Below are 22,890 nucleotides of genomic sequence, written 5' to 3'. Positions count from 1 at the left end.
TCTTCAACCCTTTGTTTCTGATAAGAGTGAGATTCATTTGCTACCTGCTCCCCTCACTGCTTCTTCCATGTTGGTATATGCTTTCACATATCCCAGTTATAAAAAATAGAAATTCCACCCTTTATTCTTCTATTCCAAAAGCTAGCATATTTCTTTCACTTTATCTCCTCTTTCCCCTTTAAGACCTTCAGAACAGAACCAATCTACCCTCAAGTTCTGTTTTTCTTCTTAAACTCCCTCAACATCCTTTGAAAAATATTAAAGGTTCTGAAGGGATGTTTCTTTCCCCCTTTAGAATGTTGGTGCTGCATCATCCTTCTCCCAATTGCTCAATAAATTTACCTGTCTAGATTTTTCTGTACTCTTGTGCTTGTACTTCAAAGTTCTCACTCGGCTCTGGATTTTTCATGAGAAATAATATAAAGTTTTCCATTCCATTAAATGTCTATTTTCCACCTGAAGAATAATACTTAGCTTTGCAAAGAAAGCTAATCTTGGTTGTAAGAGTATTAGTGCTCAGTCGTTTTCATTAGTGTCTGATTATTCATGACCCTACTGGGTTTTCTTGGGAAAGATACTGAAGTGTTTTCCATTTCCATTTTATGGATGAGGAAACTGAGGCAAACAGGGTCAAGCGACTTCCCCAAGGCCACACAACTAGTTAGTGTGAGAACAGACTGAAACTCAGGAAGATAAGTCTTCTTGACTCCAGGCCTGGTACCATATCTACTATTATTCACCTGCCTGCCTCCTATAAGACTATACTAACTAATATATTTTATTCCAAGATCTCCTTTCATTTTTAAGTAGAAGCTGTCAGGTTTGTATGATTCTGATTCTTGATTCCTTGGTACTTTAATTGCTTCTTTCTGGATGCCTGTGTAATATTTCTTCATTAGAATACGATTCTTGTTTAGATTTTGGCTACAAGATCCTAGGGATCTCGTGATTTTCTGTGATTCCTTTCAGGAAGTCATTGGTAGCTTCTTCTAACTTTGCTTTGCCCTCTGGTTCCAACATATCTTTGAAGTTTTCATTTAAAATTTCTTGACATAGCGTGCATTGTAGTTTTCTTTTGTGTGTGTGTGTAAATCATGGTTTTTAGGGAGCCCAATCATTCTCAAATTGCTTCTCTGTGACATGTTTTCTAAATCAGTGAAAAAAAAATCAGATACCTTACATTTTCTTCTACTTTTCTAATCTTTTGATTTTGTTCTAATTTTTTTTTTTGCTATCTCATCAAGTCAATTTTTTTTTTTTTAGGCAACTGGGGTTTAAGTGACTTTCCCAGAGTCACACAGCTAGTAAGTGTCAAGTGCTTGGTTCGAGGGCAGATTTGAACTCAGGTCCTCTTGACGTTAGGGCCGGTGCTCTATCCACTGTGCCACCTAGCTGCCCTGAGTCAAAGATTTTTATTTAGTCTAGTGCAAGTTTTCAGGGATTCCAAAGCTTGGGTGTAGTTTATCCCTTTCTCTTGTAAAAGAATTCTTATGAGAACTCTTTCCTCCAGGTGTTCTATCTCATTTTTAAATTTTTGCTTAATTTCCTCCAGTTGCTGTGGAAAACCTATCTTTTTTTTAGGCAATTAGAGTTAAGTGACTTGCCCAGGGTCACACAGCCAGTAAGTGTCAAGTGTCTGGTCAAGTGTCAAGGATTTGAACTCAGGTCCTCCTGACTTTAGGGCTGGTGCTCCTTCCACTGCACCACCTAGCTGCCCCCATCTTCTCTTTTGAGGCTCTGCTTGTAGTTGTTATGGAACTACCCTCCTTTCTGAGGGATCTTTAGACCCATAACATTTTTATACTAGTTAGTATCTTTGGTTCATTCAGACTCTCCAGCTTTAGTTACCGAACCGAGGCCCTGTGCCAATACTAGGTTGCACCCCGTGCTGTCCTTCTGGAGTGGTGGACCTTTTTCAGTCTTTTCTTAGGTCTCCTGAACTGACCACCCCTTCTCTGATTTAAGCTCCTCCTGGATTTTGAGGGTCAGAGCACTGGATTTTAAGGGCTCTGTATGGTGTATCACAGTGTTATGTTAGAAACTTCAGAGCCCTGGGGTATCCTGGTCCAAGCTGGACTTGCATTGTCCTTCACTGCTCCCTAGGGCTTCCAAAGGTCCCACAGTGGGTTTATAATCACCTTGGAGCTTTCTTGGGGGAGACCTCCCCATTCTTGTTGCCTCAAGGTAAAAAGTCCTGCAGGCCAGAAATCTGTTTCTTGCAGCCAGAGGCTATGGACTTGTTTGCCTTTGCTGGTAGGCCCCCTTCCTATTGCCAACGTACTACTAGCTGAATTCTTCTGCAATTCTGTGGTGGAAGAAGTCACTCTCTGTGGGGGAGCTGGGTGGGTGGTCTGCCTCTGCTCAGGTAGTCAGGCATTTCAAGCCATTACCAGTCTGGCTCCCACCTGCTTTCCCAAAATTATTTCCTATCCTTTCTCTTTATGCACTATTTTCCAGATGAGCTAGCCCCCTAGCTGCTCCCCAAGCTTGGCATAACATTTTTTGGCTCTGTTTTTGCCCAGGCTGTTATGCATACCTGCAACACACTGCCTCCTCTCCTGCCGTCTCTCTTAAAAACCCTAGTTCCCTTCCAGGCTCATCTCGGGGGCCAGGTCCTATAGGAAGTTTTCCCTTTTGCTTATATAGCCTCCCCACCACCCTACAGCAGTCAGATCTCTTTCCTTCTTGAAATCCCAGGCTGTATTTCCCCTCCCCTCTTTCTGGTCCCCCAGTAGCGTGCCAGAGCCTCGAAGGCAGGAATTGTTTTATCTTTTTCTTTCCTTCTATCCCTAACCTGAATACAGAAGCTTGCACACAGTATGCACTTAAATTTGAATCAAATTTGAATTTGAATATTTGAACCAAATCCATGTTTAAACAAATGAGTCAAAGTCAGGCTTCTGATAACTCATTTATGGCTATGTGGATTAATAGCAAGCAATGCCAAGTTTACATTTAAAAATATAAATTATGACAATAAACATATATAGTGCCTAGAGGCAAGAAACAGGATGAGATGATGTCAGTCATTTCTAGCTCTGCGATTCTCATTAAGACAGAACCAAACAAACGCTCTTTGGTAAGAAATAAGAGTAAGACACAATTAGGCAAAAAATTCCTTTTCCCTGGCTAATGCACTAGTAAAGTACAGCTTTAAGTTTTTGATAATAGAATTTCATGCCCATCTTACATATTCCTGGGACCTCAAAGCTCATTTAGTAGAAACCCCAATTTTTTAGAGATAAAGAAATCCAAGGCCACAGGCTGGCTCACAGCAGAACCAGGACACTGATCACTGATAAAACCAACCCACCTAAACTGTGGTTAACAGATACATTTTAACTTCTTTAAAAATGAAAAATATCATCTCACAGGCCTTACCAAAACAGATGCATCAATTTCTGGCAGAACGCCAGGTGGGGGTCGGCAAAGGAGTAAAGAGACTTCTGGGGATGTTCCCCTGAGGACAGAGATGACGTCCTAAAGGTAACATTAATTAAAAATTAAAACGTAGTTCAGCTAGCATTGTGTTACCATTCTGAAATGCCAATCTTTCTTCCCTCGAATGTTTGCAGGGGCCATGTGTTCACTACTTACCTGTTGGGACAGCCCCTTCAGAGAAGCCCCGTTCACTTTCATGATGACATCTCCAACATCAATTTTCCCACTTTCTGCTGCTGGCTGGCCAGGAAAGAGCTTTTTAACTCTTACAATGCTGGCGTTCATTTGCTCTGGAATGAGATTGTCTTCACGAGAAAAACTAAAACCTAGACCTGAGCTGTTTTTCAATAATTTTACCTCAAATGTGTTTTCTGACAAGAGAAAAAAATAAAGGGGTTCTTATCATGTATTTGATACATCTTAAAAAACTCCAAGTGTATTGCTGTTTTTGTAGTCTATCTCCCCTTCAATGAAGTAGTGCCCATCCTACCAAGTGTGGGCCCAATGCTCCTCCAGATTCTGATTTTATCCCTATGCTAAGAGAAGCAAGAGAATATTTATACACTTCCAAAGGTCATCTGGAAATGCAGCAGCTATGGAGGGCCAATAAACAGTTAAGAAAACAAAATTCTGGAAAATAAGAGAGAAAAAATGAGGTATTTTTCAAAACAGTGTGTTTTATGCCAAGTCAACAAGCATGTCTTCACTGCCTTCTGTCTGTCAGGCCCTGGGCTAAGTCCTCTGAAGGAAAGGTTTTGGAAGGAAAAAAAGGAGAAGGGAACACCAAAAAAGGGAAGAACAAGGAAGAGGAGGGTGAAAAAGAACATGAACCAGTGATGGAATAAGGATTAAGAAATGTAAGTTTATATTTTGGAATTCCATTCTGATAAAATTAAGTAATTAAAGTTCTAGTGGTAAAATATGTGAAACTACAGAATAATAAAATAACCACCTTTAAAGTATTCTTAAAGAGTGAATGATGCTAAATATTCATGAGAGCACTTTTGTGGTAGCAAAAGACTAGAAAAAAATGGGTCTCCATTGTTTGGGGATTGTTGGAAAAATATAAATGCTTCCTATAAGCCTATGATCTTCTCAATAAAGACGTGATGGGCTATGGGGCAGTGTGTTGTATAACTATCACATGTAGTTTGTGACCTTTTGTTTCACTGAACTACTTTTTTTAAATAGCATTTTATTTTTTTCCAATTACATGTAAAGAAAGTTTCCAACATTCGCTTTTATAAGATTTTGAGTTCCAAACTTTTTTCTCCCTTTCTTCTCCCCAAGATGGCAAGCAATCTGATGTAGGTTATACATGTACAATCAGATTAAACATATTTCGTATTAGTCATGTTGTGAAAAGAAGAATCAGAACAAAAGGGAAAAACCAAAAGAAAGAAAAAAACACACCAAAAAAGATAAAAATCTGCATTCAGCCTCCATGGCTCTTTTTCTGTTTGTGGATAGCATTTTCCACCATGAGTCTTTTGGAATTGTCTTAGATCACTGTATTTCTGAGGAAAGCCAAGTCTATCAAAGTTGATGATTGTACAATGTTGCTTTTATCATGTATAACATTCTCCTGGTTCTGCTCATTTCCCTCAGCATTTCACTGAACTATTTTCTTTGCTATAAGGAGGGTTTTGGGGGCACCAAGGGAGAGATTCACTGAGAAACCAGAGTGGTGTGAAAAAGTATCAAAACACTGAAAAAAGAATGAGGCAGTGAAGTAGCTGGCAAAGTTTGTATTCCTAACCAGTAAGCTGGTGAAATAAGAAAGGAGTTAGTACTTTCTTCCAGTAAAGATTTCATGCAATTGAAGGGAATGGAAAATCCAAGAGATGGATGTCCAGGCTACAGACACAAGTAGAAATGAAACGAACAGAATACTGTATCGTAAGTTAAGAAGACGTGGGTTCAAATCCAAGGTCTGCCACTAAGCAGATGATGCTATGAACCCATTCTCACTGTCCACAACTGATTACACCCATGACTTTTCCTTCACTAAATCTGGCTAAAATACATGAGGCTTTAAGTATGTTAGCTATATAACTTTAATTCATAACTCCATGATTGCCTCATCAGGGAATGGGTTGAACACTCTAATTTGTACAGAGGCACCTCAAAAAATTTTTTTCACACTAAACCTGTGATTTCATCAGTGTAGGAAATGCCCAGTGAGGAAACTTCCTTTCCCAAAAGAGACTGGCTTTTTTTGGTCTGTTTGTTTGTTTTTTGCTTTTTGGTAAGGCAAACGGGGTTAAGTGACTTGCAAAGGGTCACAAAGCTAGTAAGTGTCAAGTGTCTGAGGTCGGATTTGAACTCAGGTCCTCCTGACTGCAAGGCCAGAGCTCTACCCACTATGCCACCTAGATGCCCCTAAGAATCTGGCTTTTTGACCTACAATACTGGAGGGCTAGGTGCCCTGGCCACTGAAAGGTGAAGTCCTTTTCACAGTATGGGGTAGAGGTGGGCCCTCTGGTCACTCCACAGTGCCCCTTTCCTGTACTATAATTATGTGTGGTAAAGTGAAAATGCCAAGAGATATACATATATATACACATACTGCAAGACAGATATGTGTGTATATGTATACATTTATATTTATACACAAATAACATGAAGCAAAATTAATGTAAAGAATGTGATAATAACTCTTTTAGGCCTGACCTTCAGTAACAAAATCGTAATCTTTGGTGTTGGTAGGTTTTTTCATGGGTTTTTCCAGGGCAGCCTGTTCTAGAAGAGTTCCCTGTGGCGTCACCGGCGCATGTACTTTGGCTGTTGGAGGCTGGCCTTTTTCTAACAACAGATGGACTACCTAGGGGAAAAAATGCAGTATTTTGGTGAATTAAGACTAAAGAGAAGAAAATATATTTTTTCCAGTAGCTTTCTGGGAATGATAGTTTAAAATTAATCACTTGATATTGGTCACTTACTTTACTTGATACTTTAAATATCTATGAATCAAATAACTTGGATATTCTTTTCACCAATGATTAGGCTGAAATTCTCCTATGCCTTGGGAAATTATTTCTTTGAAATTCTGTGGCCAAAAATTTGATCACTCTGTGGCCAGCCTGGTAATGAGTCTATCCAAACTGGACTTCAGACAGCAGACACACAATTGTCAGTGGGTTCATGCTAAAATTCCTTCCAACATAGTGGGGGCTAGAAGAGGTTGTAGGTTACGAGCACAGCTTTGGAAAATCCAAGGTCATTCTCATTACATGACATTTTAATGGAGCACCAAAAAGATGGAGGCAGAAAATGAACAATAAGGAAGGCTATACAGACACTTTAAAGATTGTATCTCATTCTGCTTTTTGAGATGACTTGCTATGAAGCCTCAGGCAAGCATCAGTTTCTCTGTCTAGTATTTTTCATCCAAATATGTCTGTGTAAAAATCTCAGATACATTGTAGATGCCACGAAAGCATAGAAATACTTAATGTTACAACTGCCCAAGCTTCCTAATAGCTGCTTTTTAAAAGGATATCTCTATATTGCTGTCCATACTAAGTCTAACTGAAAACTGAGAGATTATACATTTATATTTTAAATTTCTTCTTGAAGCTCTTAGCTTTGGGTTAAGGTGAAAATTAGAAAGGTAGCACCCCACTCCACAATTCAAAACCCATGGTTACCATGTTTGACCATAAGCTAGAAGATGAAATAAATGGGAAAAATGGGAATGACTGTCTGCTGTATTTGCTGACTAATTATGCAATCTCCCAGAGCTTGGTGTCTCTTTATTGTATCTTACTGGTAAATTGGTGAAGAGAAAAAGCATCTCTTACCTGCCCTGTATTTCTCAATGTTTCCACCGCCTGTTTATGCGTAGTTCCTTCCAAACTAACTCCATTAACAGACAGGACACGGTCACCTTAAAACAAGAAAGTGATTTGGTAAAAATTAAGAAAATTTGTATCTTTTTCTACATATGGTAGCCTTTTAAAAAGCATTGCAAGAAATTTTTTTCAAGAAAATCATAACTAAAAAAAAGGAAGAGAAAAGAAAAGAAAAAAACAGAAAATCGTAACTACAAGATCACCCAGCTTACTGCCACTAAAATGTCTTTAAACCAAGTTTTAGTTCCACGTCTTCCATAATTAGGGCAGCTAGGTGGTGCAGTAGATACAGCACTGGGTTTGGAATCAGGAAAACTTACCTTCATGAGTTCAAATCAGGCATCAGACACGTACTAGCTGTGTGACCCTGGTCAAGTCACTTAACCCTGTTTGCCTCAGTTTCCTCATCTACAAAATGACCTGGAGAAGGAAATGGCAAACTACTCTGGGATCCTTGCCAAGAAAACCCCATATGGGGTCATGCAGAGTCGGACACAACTGAAAAACAACTGAACAACCAAAAAACTCACATAACCAGGCTGGCGAGAAACATGGCCATAGCTGGGCCCTGACATGCAGTGATTGAAGCACTGGTCCAAACCATGAGGACAGACCACATGCAACTGAAACACAGCTACTAGGAAAGAAGCTGGAAATGTTTTCTGGTGAAAACATCCTTGAAACATGGCCACTGTTGGTACAAAGTTACTGTCTCTCCCCCTTCCATGAAACTGAATCAGAGCAATTGGCTGCATGACAAATTCAAAACTTAAAATTAAAACGTTCTGCAATTAGACTTTAAGCTGGAACCGAGAAGATTCCCAGAATGGCAACACAATTGTTTCTGATTCTGCTCTTAACTTTTAACACACTTTCTTTCCTCTATATTATCATGAATTAAGAGGTCCATATCGATTTTATCGTTTCGTTTCTCAGATATGTGATGGACAGAGAAACAACGACATAACTCACCCTTGTGAATTCTGCCATCAGACTCAGCCGCTCCCTTGGGAATCACAGCCTTCACGTAAATGCCGCCATGTCTGACACTAGTGTTGACTCCTCCCTACGTGTAAAGAAGCATGAAAATAAGAAATGTCACAGTCACATTCAAGACTTCCCTAAGATTCAAAAACCATGTATGATCTCAACCAAAGGAACAGCCTTGAATTCAGCACATACAGCGACTTCCAGTCCAATAAAAATGACAAATCCTCTAACATGCTGACAATGTGGAGTTTCTATTAGGCAAAATTCTGTATTCAAACCCGAATACTCTAAGCTTCCTGTCACGGAGAGAGCATATTTGTGCAAGGAGATTATTTCTTTGGATGTTTACATGCATTAGGAACCAGATTATAGAGGAATGCAGTCAGAAACACATTCATGCAAGATTAGTTTCTGCCAATGACTATTTGAAAGTATTCTCAAGAATAACGTACTCTTTTCTATCATAAGGGATTGGACTGAATGTAAGACGTCATTGGTGCAGGGAACCCCCAATGAAGAAACTGCATTCTCGCTACAACTTACAGACTTAAAGACTTGCCTGAGGGACTGAGAAGTTAAGTGACTTCCCAGGGTCACACAGTCAGTATACACCTGGCTCTCTCTGCCATGTTGCCACTCCAGTCAGATAAGTGGCACCATGCTGAATAGAACACTGGGCCTAGAGTCAGGAAGACCTGCCTCAGATACTTACTAGCTGTGTGATGTTGGGCAAGCCACTAGACCTCTGCATAAGTTTCTTCATCTGTAAAATGGGAATAATAATCCCAAAAATTCTCCCAGGGTTATGGTGAGGATCAAATGAGATAACATTTGTAAAGCACCTTGCAAACCATAAAGTGCCATATAAATGCTCTTATTATTTTGATTATTACTGTTGTTACTGCTGTGGCTATATTCAGGTCAAATATCCCAACTTGAAAGTCAACACTGAGTCTTTCATTTTGAATGGCTATGATTGAGAAGTTTTCATATACTACAAGTGAAATTAATCTTTAATAAAATATGTGGCTTTAGCTTTCACAACACAGGTAGATAATACCATGTAAAGGAATATAAATGGACAGAGTAAGTTTAAACATGGCTAAACATGCTATTAAGTTAGGTTTCTTCTTCTGAGAAAAATATTTTCATATTTGCTTCCCAGTATCATTTACGCAATATTTTCAAATTGTTTTAAAATTAATTTTGATGTATTTGGAACTTAATTAAATAACCTATAAATGTTAAAATCACCCATTTTTTTATCATGCTTGTGGAGCTTTTAAAATAATATTGTGTCAGACAGTTTAGATACAAATGTTAACTACTTATTTAGAAATTAAATATTTATTCTAGGAAATCTCCTTCACATTCTAAGGCTGTGAGCATACATATAGAGGTTCATTTTTGCACACCCAAGATTTAAATAGCCTGGTCTGCTTCAGACAATCCTGACCATGCACAGAAGCAAATACACAAGGAAATCAGTCATTTATGACTTGTGGCATAAGGAAAAGAATGTTTTCTGTAATACTTTGCTTTTGTAAGAAATGGTCAACTCCAGGAAGTAGCTGTCATTAGTGATTTGGGAGCATCATTTGGCTAAGCAAATCTGAATTTAAATCACTATAAAACTGGGGTGGGCGGGGAGAAGGAATATTTTTCCAAATTTGATCTTGGGGGAGTAGGAAACAAAAAAGGTACCACGGAAACTAGGAGGTTCTTCCCCTCTTTCCCCACCCAGGCTTTCAAGCACACCTCAGTTTAATAGAACTGGGGAGATTCAATAAGTGGGTCAGAATAAATGTGGCCCCACTGTAAGTTAGCCTACTGCTAGAAATGGAAAACAAAACATGTGAAAACCTTTTCAAACAGTACCGTGACACTTATTCCCAAGCTGTTATCATTTTTAGACAGTTCAACTTCATAGATATCTCCAGGCTTAGGAGGTGCTGAAGAATTTTTTTTAAAATTCATTTTGGTGGATGTACTCAGTGAAGAAGGTTCCTTAATAAAGAAAAAACAAACAAAAAACAAGGGATTTTCTGGGTCAAAATGAATGATTTATTGGAGGAGTCTAGTGCTGTTGTTTTTTCGGGGGGCCGGGGGAGAATGAGGTATAAAGGGATATGGTAGATTCACAGAACATCAGCACTGCCCCATCATTTAACAGATGAGGAAATGGAGGTGTGCGGTGACTTTGCTCGAGTCACAATTCCAGCAGACAGTGAGACTGGCACCTGAATGTAGGTCTTTGACCTCAAGCCAGGGCCCATTCCACTAATACCCTGCTGTTCTGAGTCTGGAAAATGTTTGGAAAATGTGTTAAAAGACTTTAAAATTTGTCAGGACCTAGCCCTTATGTCTAAACTTTCACTGTATTCTTATAAGTATTTGGATTTTCTCTATTCCATATTAAATACATAGGATGAAGATACTTTTACGTACGTTGCTTAAAAACATTTTTTTCATTTGGGCACATGCTGTTATTCTTCCCAGTAAAATTTTGTGCTGTCTAATGTCCTCTGCAAATTGAACTGCCAAACAAAATTATAAAACTGAATTTTATCCTTTCTGTTTTCCTTAGCTTCCTCATCCATTGACTTAAACATGCAGCTAGCTCACTGCCAGCCTTTTAAGACAAGGGAGGCTCTAGGGTTAGTGCTCAAAGACTCCTACTTCTCTCAGTTAGCAAACAACATAGTAGCAGTTAGTGGGTGAAAATCTAAGAGTCACAGAAAGAGCTGGAAGTGTCAGCACAGGTCAGTGACAACAACCCCCTCATTTGGCAGATGTGGAAACTGAAGCTGAAAGGGATTAAGTGACTTGTCCACGGTCGCCACAAATCAGGATTCAAATCCAAGTTCTCTGCTTCCAAGCCCCATTCCTTCTCCCACTACCCCCGCCTGCATCAAATTGTCTCCCTCGTAGAAATGCAGACTAATCCCCATTTCCAGACCACAGAAGCAGCTAACATGAGACAGCTGACCAAACCACAGGACACTGGACTTAGGAACTGAAAGGGATATTGGAGGAGGGAAAAGGGGAAGGCTGTGGTTGATAGAAAGTAGGCTGGAAAATAGCCTATACCTTTTTAGTTTGATGATCCTGACTGCTTGAATAAGTGGCTTCATCCATGTCTGAATCCCCACGGTCAGAATAATCCATGGCTTCTGAATTGCCTAACTTTTTATCTTTGCTTTGGTTGTGGTCATTTGAGGTCTGTTTTTTCTCTGCTGCTTTAGGCACAGCTAGGGAAGAAGGGCTGGAATGCTGGAATTCAGGGGCATGCAAATGGTTTACCAAGAAACCATTTAAATGGCTCTGGGACAGGCTGGCACTCTCAGTCCTAGAATCCTGAGAACTCAGGCTTCCTTCCTTTTGGCCCCCTGACAGTGCAGAGGAACACAGTGAGATCCGCCGCTGATAACAATGTGTCTGATGGTGGTCCTCTAAAGAAGATTCCAGGTCATTGTCTTTAATGGAGGAAGGCCTGGGAACATAATTTTTCATCCTACTGGAAAGATATGTCGGTGTAGAAGGTGCTGAAAATAAAAATTGAGTAAGTGAGAATGACATTTATCCACAGAGCAAAAACTTCATTTCATCAGGAGGAAAGTAAATAGCATTATAAATTTAAAATGGAATGTATTTATTTGTTCCCTTTTTTATAAGAAATAGAAAAATGAGAAGGAAACAAACAATATCAGATTTTTTTAAAAATTCCAGATAACCCAGAGCAAACAACCAAAATAAACCTTACTTGGTATGTTTTAGTTTTGTCCAATGAGAACTAGTGATCATAAATATGGTCAAAATATGGGGTCATTATTAAATAACCTAAATAATAAATGTCTATAATGCTATATTCATTATGAAAGCAAAGGTCTCTAGTATATTTTGGAAATAATAGCACTTTTTACAACAAAAATGGCTTTTTGACTTGAGAAGATTTGTTTCAAATGATGCAGTATAAAGTAAGTAGACCCAGCAGAACAATATTCACAAACATGACAGTAATAAAGTAAAACAATGATCAAAGGCATATGAGCTCAGAGATTAGAACTCAATGACCAATCATGACTCCAGATGATGAAACATACCTGCATTCTCTCACTAGAGAGGTGGCAGAATAAAGTGCAAAATGAAGCATTGGCTGACAGATGTGGTAAATACAGAGATTTGTTTAACATAACTATTTGTTATAAGGAGAGTTCAATTAGGGATAAGGTGTTACTGGGAAGTCATTAAAATCAAAACATCAAAACAACTGAGAATTTTAAAAAACCTCCCAGTTTTTTGGTTAAAATACCAATACTTCCATCCTTCTAAGTAAACTACTACATGTTTTTAGATGTCTTGTTATACACTGACAACAAAACATAGTGGATTTAGTTGCTGTTCTTAAAGAACTTACAATCTAGTTTCAGAATCCAGTATTAAAGTGATTGGGGGTCGGGGAGAGGGTCTTGACACAATTATGGTACAGAAACTCTCCTCCTATAGAGGATGACATTGGAATCCACAAAAAAGGACCTAGATGGCAGTAAAATCCCCTAATAGATCTTCACAGAATTATGTCTAAGAGGTATATGATACCTTCCCTGTGGGTCAATCTAACCCCAAAAACCATCACAAAAACTCTTAAATTTAGAATGTTGAATTAATACACTGAAACTTGTAAATTTAATGAAACAACATATAACTAAGGGTAATTCATTAATTACCTTTGGAAATCTCTTTTGGCTTGGAGATAACAAGTGTCACATCCTCAGGAGCATTCTGCAAAATTTCTAATGCTGCATTGTAGCCAACACCTTCTAGCTCGTGCTATTCACAGATATTAAACGATCTCCTGTATAAAGAAATGTATATTGCTATCACCAGTCTGGCACTTTCAACAACAAGGAATTTGATTCATAAATATCACCACTGCCTCTCAGTGACAGAGTTTTGACTAAATTCCTTTTGTCTAATATAGGCACCAAACAATGGTGCTATTCGTTACACTGAGGTGAAATGATCACTTAAAAAGTACCTGGCTTTAGGGAACCCTCCAAATCAGCAGGTCCCCCAGGAGTTACTGAACTGATAAAAACACCGAGATCCAGTCTTCCTGTTTTCTCTCCACCAACAATCTGAAATCCTAAGAAAAAAACATTTTCAAAGAATCCTTTCAGTATTGTTACTGCTTCTAATGACTTAACGTTTAGCTACTTGAAACTCGGAATTTTGGTCACTCTCAGTAACAAATATGAATGGCTTCTAAGTCTTGTTTTAAAGGCTATCCCTCACAGATGGAAAATGTCAAATTAGTATTCATGACATTTTCCATAGAAAACTAGCTTTTGCTAAAGCTAAGTTGGGGCTTCAATGCCTTTGGGATTGTTCATGGAATTCTCCCCAGCTTTCTGTGAATATACCAGCAGTGACTTACCCAAGTCATATTTGTTATCCTTTTTCAGATTCACCAAGGTGATCTCCCTTTCTGGTGAAGACACAATGCTCCATCTTTTCTGCAGAACATCTATTGGAAAGTCACATTTAAAAATAAAATATACAGAATGAAGGTAGGTAGGTAGGAAGCAAGGGTGCATTTGTAAATTTCTTTCAACTTAACTTTTAAAATGATTTGAGAATAGATCAGTAATTTAGTTACTTATACAGGACTCTTGTCAAAGTGCATTGTCAGTTCTGGTTAGATTTCCACGCAATTTTTTTGTATGGTCTTAGTTTTTTTAGCAGTTTACATATATAAGCACACATACATGTCTGCAGCTTTTACCTGTAATTTGAAAACCAGAATTATTATACTCATCTGTAAAAGGGGAGGGTTGTACTAGATGATCTTTGAGGTACCTTTCAGCTATAAGTAAATTAATGATCCTAAATTCAGTTTTGTTTACTATTCTTTTCATTTCTATAACTATCAGGGCAGGGATTATTTTCTTTGTTCTGCTTACTTCACTTTGTATCAGTTCATTTAAGTTTTCACATGTTTTTCTAAAATCTTCACACTCATTAGTTCTTACTGTGCAGTTACTATTCCATACCAGATAAGCTCCACAACTTGTTTAGCCATCCCCAAACTGACAGGCAACTATTTTGTTTCCAGTTCTTGCTGCTACCAAAAACGCTGCTGTAAGTATTTTGTTGCATATAGGACCTTCTTTTTATTCCTGACCTTTTTGGTGCATATGCCTAGATATCTGGGTCAAGGGGTGTGGGCATTTTAGTCACTTTCTTAGCATAATTCCAAATTAGAAAGTAAAAATTTATATTTGTCAATTGCTTTTTTATTTTCTCGATGCACTTAAACACGTTTCATTTTACTATAGGAACATGGGACAATTATTCTTCCCATTTTTACAGATTCAGGACAGAGAAGGTAAGTGAGGTTCTGGGTCACAGAGCTACTTAGTATCAGAACCAAGATGAGGATTTAAATTAGCTAATTTTCTACCTAATGTTCTTTCATATAGATATGAAATGTTAAACAAAATACTGCACAGAAAACTAAACCCAGGAATATATTAATAAAGTATCATAAACAAAGCTTTCTACTTGGAAATACAAACATATTTTTAATTCAATTACTTCCATCCCTGCTAACGACTGTCCTTTATCTCTTCTGCCCTTTGCAGCTAAACTCCAAAAGGTCATCTACAATAGGTGCCTCCAATTTCTCTTCTCTCTCCTTAACTCCTGTAATCTGTTATCCAACCTCATCATTCCACCAAAACTGCTCTTTCCAAAGTTACCAATGATTTCTTAATTGCCAAATCCAGGGGCCTTTTCTCAATGTTCATTCTCTTTAACCTCTCTATAGCCTTTTATACTGTTGATCATCATCTCCTTCTCTCTCCAGTCTTCTTACTAGGCTTCTGAGACACTCTCTTAATTCTCCTTCTACCTGACAACTCCTAAGTCTCCTTTGCTGGACCCTTATCTACATCACACCTTCTAACTTTAGGTGTCCCTTATGGTTCTGTCCTGGGTCCTCTTCTCCTTTTATACTATTACATTTGGTGATCTTTGTTGAGGGCTGATCTTAAGAGTCTGATATGGGTTTAAGATCCAGGACAGAGTTTGACCTTTGCCCAGGCTTTTACCCAAAGGGCTCAATAATTAAGAAGCACGGCTCTCCAATCTCTCCCTGTTAGGAGGTTCCTGAGACATTCCTTTTCACTCTTTGAACCTTAGATTTACATATTCACTCCTCTATACAGGTGCCAGGAAAAAGCCTTGGAATTTACAACTCTATCTAGGAACTCTGATAAGGAGGAAATGTATGTTATCACATCCTTAGCAGATGTTTCGGGAGTGTCTCACAGGGAGGACTCTTTGATGTTAGGATGGATTTTCTCTATATATCCTGTACCCTCAGAAAAATAAACTGAGTCAGTTTTTCTGCTTCGCCTGGCCCACTTCTTCACGTCTTATTTCACACCTTTCTGCTCGCTGTACAATCTGGTTGCTGGCAACAGATCTCATTAGCTGTTGCAGAATCAATTACCTACCATCTCTATGCCGATGATGCTCAAATCTCCTTATCCTGCCCGCACCTCTCTGCTGACCTCCAACTGCCTTTCAAACATCTCAAATTGGATTCCAGTAGACATCTTAAACTCAACACGTCCAAAACAGAATTCATTATATTTCCCCCTAACTCCGTCCCATTTCCTTTATTACTGTAGAAGGTAACATCATCCTCCCAGTCTCTCAGGCTCACAACCTAGGAGTCATCCTGGATTCTTCACTATCTCTTAACTCCCATATCCAATGTGCTGCCAAGGCATATTGATTTCAGCTCTGCAACTTCTCTTTGATAAGCCCCCTTCTCTTCTCTGATACTGCCACTACTCTAAGTGCAGGCCTTTATCATCTCATTCCTGGATTACTGCAATAGCCTGCTGGTGAGTCTGCCTGCTTCAAGCCTCTTCCCACTCCAATCCATCCCCCATTCAGCCACCAACGTGATTTTCCAAAAGTACAGGTCCAACCATGCCACCTCCATACTCAGTAAACTCCACTGGCTATTCATTGCCTCCAGGAACAAATATAAAATTTTATGTTTGGCATTCAAAGCCCTTCCTAACCTAGTCCCCTTTTACCTTTCCAGTCTGCTTATACTTTATTCCCCAACATAATCCAGTGATATTGGCCCTTTGGTGGTTCTATGAACAAGACACTCATCTCTTGGCTGTGGGCTTTTTCTCTTGCTGTCCTATGCCTGAAATGTTTTCCCTCCTTCATTCCAACTACTGATCTCCCTTGCTGCCTTTAAGTCTCAACTGAAATCCCACCTTCTACATGAAGCCTTTCTAGCCCCTGTTAATTCCAGTGCCTTCCCTTTCTTAATCATTTCCTATTTATCCTGTATAAAGCCTTTTTGTATATATTTGCTTGTCTTCCCCGTTAGACTGTAAACTCCTTGAGGCCAATGACTGCCTTTGTCTCTTTTTGTATCCTCAGGACTTAGCACAGTGCCTGACACTTAATAAATGTTTGTTGACTGACAAATTATCATTTTATAAAAATCTTTGGATTGAAATAATGGCACACAAAAACAGTTACTAGCTTTTCCCTAGTGAAGACCAAAAGATGTGCCTTAGACGACAGCAATAACTTACTTATGATCAGATAAAGACTATGATATTTTTGCTATGTCAATTAATGGATATCTTAAAAAGATACATCAATTTTCACTCTCCTTGAATTTTATTAAATAATCTGGAAAAAAGGACAAATAATCATATTTACTTGCATAATTTCATCCTTTTCCTTTGACATTTATTGTAACAGGAGGGATAGGTTAGGGCTATGTGAGCCTCTAGGATAATTTCTTTAGAGGAAAAAAGATATTTTGTAACACAGATAATAGGTAAAAATGTCAGTGAGTATGATACTGAGGGAGGCAGTGTTGTTTAAAAAAAATTTATAGTAAAAGGATTTCAATTAGGATCCCAACTCTGGAAAGGCTTGCACAGTAATTAAATGACACGGATTAAGGCAAGAAGAAGAAAAAACAATATTCACAAGGGATAATGTGATGATAAACAACTTTTTTAAAAGGCAGCCAAATACAGGCTTATTGCAATGAGTGATCTTGGGATGAGGGAAGAGATAATGAAACACATTTTCTTGTTCTTGAGAGAGATGTTTGAGACTAGGACTGCACAATGTTTCACATACTAAAAGCTGCAGGCATTTTGTCAGCTGTTTTGGCTTATTTTGTTTTCACTCTTACAAAAGACATCAATAAAACTTTAAAATCCCTTGGCTCTGCCACTAGGCCTTAATTTCTTCATCTGTAAACTTAAATGATTACACAAGATTTTCCATCTATAAATCTGAGACTATAATCTTCAGTGAGAGTAGAGGGGTGGGGACTAAAAGATGGTCTTTATGAGGCATCTGAATTAAGTGTTGGGGAATGGGCTGGATTTTGATAAACAGAGATAAGGGTGAGGGCAGCAACAGATAAGGTCACAGCAAATTTAAGCGGGTGAGTGGATAGAGTGTGGCCTTCGAGTGGGGAAGACTTGAGTTTGAGACTGGCCTGGGATACTTACTAGCCAGCTGTGCGACTCAAATGGGACACTAAATTCACAGGGGTCATTGTGAGCTCCAAATGAAATAACATATGTAAAACACTCTGCTAACCTTAAAACACTACCGAATTTATTTTTTGGAAATGATTTGGCTAGATCAAAGAACCAGTTTAGGGGAATACTGGTAGTTAATGCTGGAATATGTTAAAGCAGTATGTGTCTTTTCTGCAATAAACACTAGCTGATGGTAGCAGCACTGATGCAGCACCTGGTACAGGTTCTAAAATAATGCCTTAACTACAGCATTTGGGGGAAAAGTTTTAGCAAAAACACTAATCTATTTGTATAGTGCATTTCATCTCGTGGAACCACATAAAGTCACAGACATTAAGAGTTCAAAGGGACCTCAGTCGCCATCTAGTTCAATATGGGTGGAATTTACCTTCTAATATATCATATAACTCCACAAGGGGTCATCCAGCATCTCCCACTTTCCTGCCTTCACAGACCGTCCCCTTCTTCCCTCTCTTTTCTCCCCAAAGCATCAGCTTCTTGGAATCCCTAGCTTCCTTTAAGGCTGTTTGATTCTCTCTAGTTGTTAGAGTATATATTACCATTCTCTCCCTCCATCTAAATTCCTTAACAGTAGGGCCAATTTCATTAGTATTTTGGTATCCCCATTGCCTAGCACGGTGCCTGTTGCTTAATAAATGAACTGAATTGAAAGGTGGACTGAAGTCAGAGCATGAATAACTTTCAATTCGTCCCCCTTCCAGTAATGACTCTAAAAAAAAAACTGAGCCCCAAAAGTATAAAGACAGGTGCAAAGGTGAGAAGGGTGATGGACTGTCTTGCATACTATTAAATAATCATATTCTACACATGTTCTTCCAACGTGTGGTGTTTTACCATAGATGGCTAGGAGGACAGGAAGCTGAAGGAGGCAAATAGTAAAATCTAGCAGTTTCTCTAAACTATTGCATAAGCTCAAAATTCATTTGGATTAAGAATTTCCCCTCTGGGCAACCAAGCATTTCCTAGAGGAAATGAGTCACTTACATTTATTATATATCATTTTAATCAGATCAACACTTAGTGGAGACCTGCTAAATGAGTTTTGATGGTTAGGATGGAAAGAGGTAAGGAGGAAAAAAAAATGGAGTAAGAGAAGATATTTATCAGTATAGGTCACCCTCTTTTGCCCACACATGATATTTCTCTCCTGGGCTCCCCCACAATTCTTTCCTCTTTATCTTGATCATGCAATCTATTCAAATGGATTTCTGGAACCTAACTTGGCTCCAAAGCTGAAGGAGAATCTTCTTGTATCTCCCACAATGCCTTACCAGCCAGTGGCACAGCAGAGAGAGCACTGGGTCAGGCATCAGGAAGACCTGAGTTCAAATCCAATCTCAGACACTTAAGAGCTATGTGACCTCGGGTAAATCACTTTCTGTTTGTTTCCTACCTCAATGGGTTGTTGTGAGGATCAAATAAAATATTTGTAAAAAGCACTTAGTAATGTGTGTGAGATATGGAAAGCACTATATAAATGCTTCTTTCCTTCCCTTGTAATTCTCTACCACAGAACCTTGCCTATAGTAATAATGATGTGTGTGTGTGTGTGTGTAACAGTTCAAGGTTTACGATGTGATTTACATACTTTTATCTCATTTGATCGTCTTATTTAATATTATCATCCCAATTTGCTGATGAGACTATCAAGGCTAAGATAGGTTAAGCCTTAGTGTCATATAAGTGAAGAGAACTCAGTTCTTTTTTACCCTGTTTGTTACTGAAGAAGAAGAACATATAAGAGAAAAATTAAGTCGGGAAGAGAACCATTAACTAAGAATATGGTATCTGTGAATGGAAGCTGGATTTCTAGACCACAGCTTAAAATGTGAGGGTGACAGATTCCTGGCCAAAGCTGAAAGAAATCTAACAAAGGCTGTGGATTTGCCAGATGTCTTGCTAATTCAATCAAAAGGGCTTTAAATTTAAAAGGTTATGGGAGGAAGAAGACTGCTGACAGTGTCCCCCAAGTTAAATACTTTGGGGAACAGCCACAAATAAGGAAAAAGAACAGTGGCTGAAACACCCAGAAATTCATGGGAAACAGTCTATGCTATGGGCTATATCCATGGCTATATTAAAATCCATGGGTTAAAACATGTATATATAGATGTCCAAAAGTTTAGGCAACAACCAAGGAGAATCAGAGGTTCTAACATAAGGAGACAAATCTAGCCTTATAGCTATCAGTAAGACTTGGTGAGATAAAGCCCATGGGAGGACTGTGGCTCTGGATGGGTACACCTTATTCAAAAGAAGTTAAGTTAGGTAAAAGGGAGTGGTGTAGCAGTATATCTTAAAAAGGCATCCTCGCACGAGCAATCCAGGAACCAGAAGGAGGAAGCATGACAAAGTGTTTGGGTGAAGGTCGAAGGATGGAGAAATAGAAATGGTTTTGCCACTGGAGTACACTATAGACCACTTGGTCAGAAAGAGATAATAGACAAGGAATTTGAGAAATAGAGCCCAACCTGGCAAAGAGGCATGTTATAAAAGTGACAGGGGAGATTAAAATTATCCAGAAATCTGTGGAAGCTTTCTCTCTGTCAAAGGCAGAATATGTTCTTGCCTTGCCTTAGTGGTAATTTCATCCTTAATCATAAAGAGACCAGTGGGGCAGCTAGGTGGCACAGTGGATAGAACACCGGCCCTGGATTCAGGAAGACCTGAGCTCAAATCTGACCTCAGACACATAACACTTACTAGCTGTGTGACCCTGGGCAAGTCACTTAACCCCCACCCCAAAAAAAACCCCACCAAAAATAAAGAGACCAGGGATAAAGAGATCCGTGTTAGGTATTTTCCTAACTGGGGGCTTGGAACAATTGTTACTGAACTCAGAACTTTTCATATAAAATAAACTCCCTAAAGTGGAAGAGGTAGGAAATAAATGGACTGTACAAGACATTATATTGCCTCCCAGGTTTAAAATGAGTTTGCTTTTTGTATGTTTGTTTTTTAAAGAGGGCATGGAGGACAGCAATCACAAAAGAATGGAAATGGGAGCTAAACTGCTATTTGAAAAAGAAAGAAGACCAGTTTGGCTGGATGATGGAGTGTAGGAGAGGCAGTAATGTTGAACAAGGCTAGACAGATAATTTGGGACCAGGCTGAATAGGGCTTTATAAGCCAAAGAGAACAGTTTACATTTCACCCTAAAGGCAATAGGAAAATCTTGGAATTGGCTGAATAAGGGAGTCACATGTCAGATGCACTTAAGGGAACCTATTTTGGTAATAGTAAGATGGACTAAGGTTTTGAGAGATTTGAGTTAGGAAGAACAATTAGGAGGCTGTAGCAATAATCTAGACGAAGGGTGATTAGGGCCTCAACTAAGATGGTAGCTGTGTGAGTGGAGAGATAGGACCAGATATGAGAGAGACTGTGAAGGCACAAGTATAAGACTGGACAACCACTGGATATGTGGGTAAGAGAGTGAGGAGTCCAGGGTAATGCTGAGATTATGAATCTGGAAGGATTATGGTTTCTTGATAGAAATGGCGAAGTTTGGAAGAGCTGATGGTTTCAGAGGAAAGATGATGAGTTCAGTTTTAGACATGCTGACTTTAAGATATGTCTATAACATCGTTAGAAATAGATTATAGGCAATTGTTGAAATGGGATTAATGCTCAGGGCAGAGGCTGGGGCTGGACATACAAGATGTGTGAGTCCTCTGCATAGAAAAACCCATGGCAGCTGATAAAGTTACCAAGAAAGAAGGAAATAGGGAAAAGAGGGTCTAGGAAAGAACCTTGGAGAAGACCCACAGTTTGGAAGGATGATGTAGATGATGACCAAGAAGCAGGCGTTAGATAGGAGGTAAACAAGGAAGGATAGGGTCAGGGAAACACAGACAGGAGAGAGTACACAGGAAGAGAGGGTGGTTAGCAGGTCAAATCCAGCAGATAGGATGGGGAGGAATAGGACTGAAAAACGACTTATCAGAATGGGCAATTAGGAGATCACTAGTAACTTTGAAGAAAGCAGTGCTGGGGTTGAAAGCCAGATCACAAAGGGCTGAGGAGTGGGAGGAGCCAAAAACATTACTGTGATTCTGGGTCACATTAAGAGGGCTGTAACTTTTAGAAACAGGCGATAGCACCATTAGACTCTTCCCTTGTAAGACCTCATCAAGCGTATTATGTTGAATTTTGAGCACCCTGGATTAAAAAGGACATTGATTAAGCTGAAGAGTGTCCAGAAAATGGCAACAAGGATAGTAAAAGGCCTTGAGTTTGTCAGAATAGGACCAAAGGAAGGAATCAGGCATGATTAACATGGCAGTGGGGAGAGACATGATTATACTTGTCCTATTTGGACCCTGAGGACATAAGCAGAAGCAATGAATGGAATTCTCAAGCAAGCCACTTTAAGCCTGATGTCAGGAAAAACATCCTAATGGTCAGAGCTGTCCCCAAATGGAGCAGGCTTGGCCTCTCATCCTTGGAGGTCTTCAAGTACATATTGTACTATCTCTTCTTGAGGATGCCTCTCATGTATGGGTTGGAATAAATGACTGCTGAAATACCTTCCAACTCCCTTTCTGTAAAAAACAAATAATAATTTCTAACTCTCAAGAGCTAACTACAACAGACCGGACGGCCTTAGGAGGTATGGAGAGCATTATGGGGGGATTTCAAAGGATTCAATATCCTTTGGGGATATTGTATTAGGACTGGATTCACTGAAGGGATGGGTTGGACTAGGTGGATTTTCAGAGCTCTGCACATTTTGAGATCCTGTAAATTCTTCCCATCTTCAAGTATGGCCAGTTATCCACTATGCTCTCTAGTAGGCACTAAATTATGCACAAATTGATTTAAGAGTGAAAAAGATGGGACTGGAGGAAACGTGATGATAGAAAAATTCAAAGTTTATTTTGGTATGTGTCAATAAGATTAAAAGTTGACTGATAATGGACTACCTAAATACTCTAAAATATACAAGAACTATTAATATTTTAATGTTGCATGAA

At 39.0% G+C, this 22,890-nt stretch overlaps 1 protein-coding gene across 1 annotated transcript in view; it reads right to left on the bottom strand.

Annotated features, from left to right (window-relative positions):
- Window positions 1–22,890, bottom strand: part of PTPN13 (protein tyrosine phosphatase non-receptor type 13) — a 210,869-nt gene that overhangs the window by 45,434 nt on the left and 142,545 nt on the right. The window contains 11 exon segments of the mRNA XM_078148659.1: window positions 3,382–3,480; window positions 3,598–3,812; window positions 6,115–6,265; window positions 7,245–7,330; window positions 8,268–8,361; window positions 10,164–10,292; window positions 11,376–11,830; window positions 13,013–13,114; window positions 13,117–13,140; window positions 13,324–13,431; window positions 13,723–13,812. Of these exon segments, the coding sequence (XP_078004785.1) occupies window positions 3,382–3,480; window positions 3,598–3,812; window positions 6,115–6,265; window positions 7,245–7,330; window positions 8,268–8,361; window positions 10,164–10,292; window positions 11,376–11,830; window positions 13,013–13,114; window positions 13,117–13,140; window positions 13,324–13,431; window positions 13,723–13,812 (1,553 nt within the window).

Source organism: Phascolarctos cinereus, unplaced genomic scaffold, assembly GCF_003287225.1.
Source record: "Phascolarctos cinereus isolate Bilbo 61053 unplaced genomic scaffold, phaCin_HiC Scaffold_9;HRSCAF=440, whole genome shotgun sequence".
In the NCBI taxonomy this organism is placed as follows: Eukaryota; Metazoa; Chordata; class Mammalia; order Diprotodontia; family Phascolarctidae; genus Phascolarctos; species Phascolarctos cinereus.
This window is presented reverse-complemented; position numbering and strand designations above follow the sequence as displayed.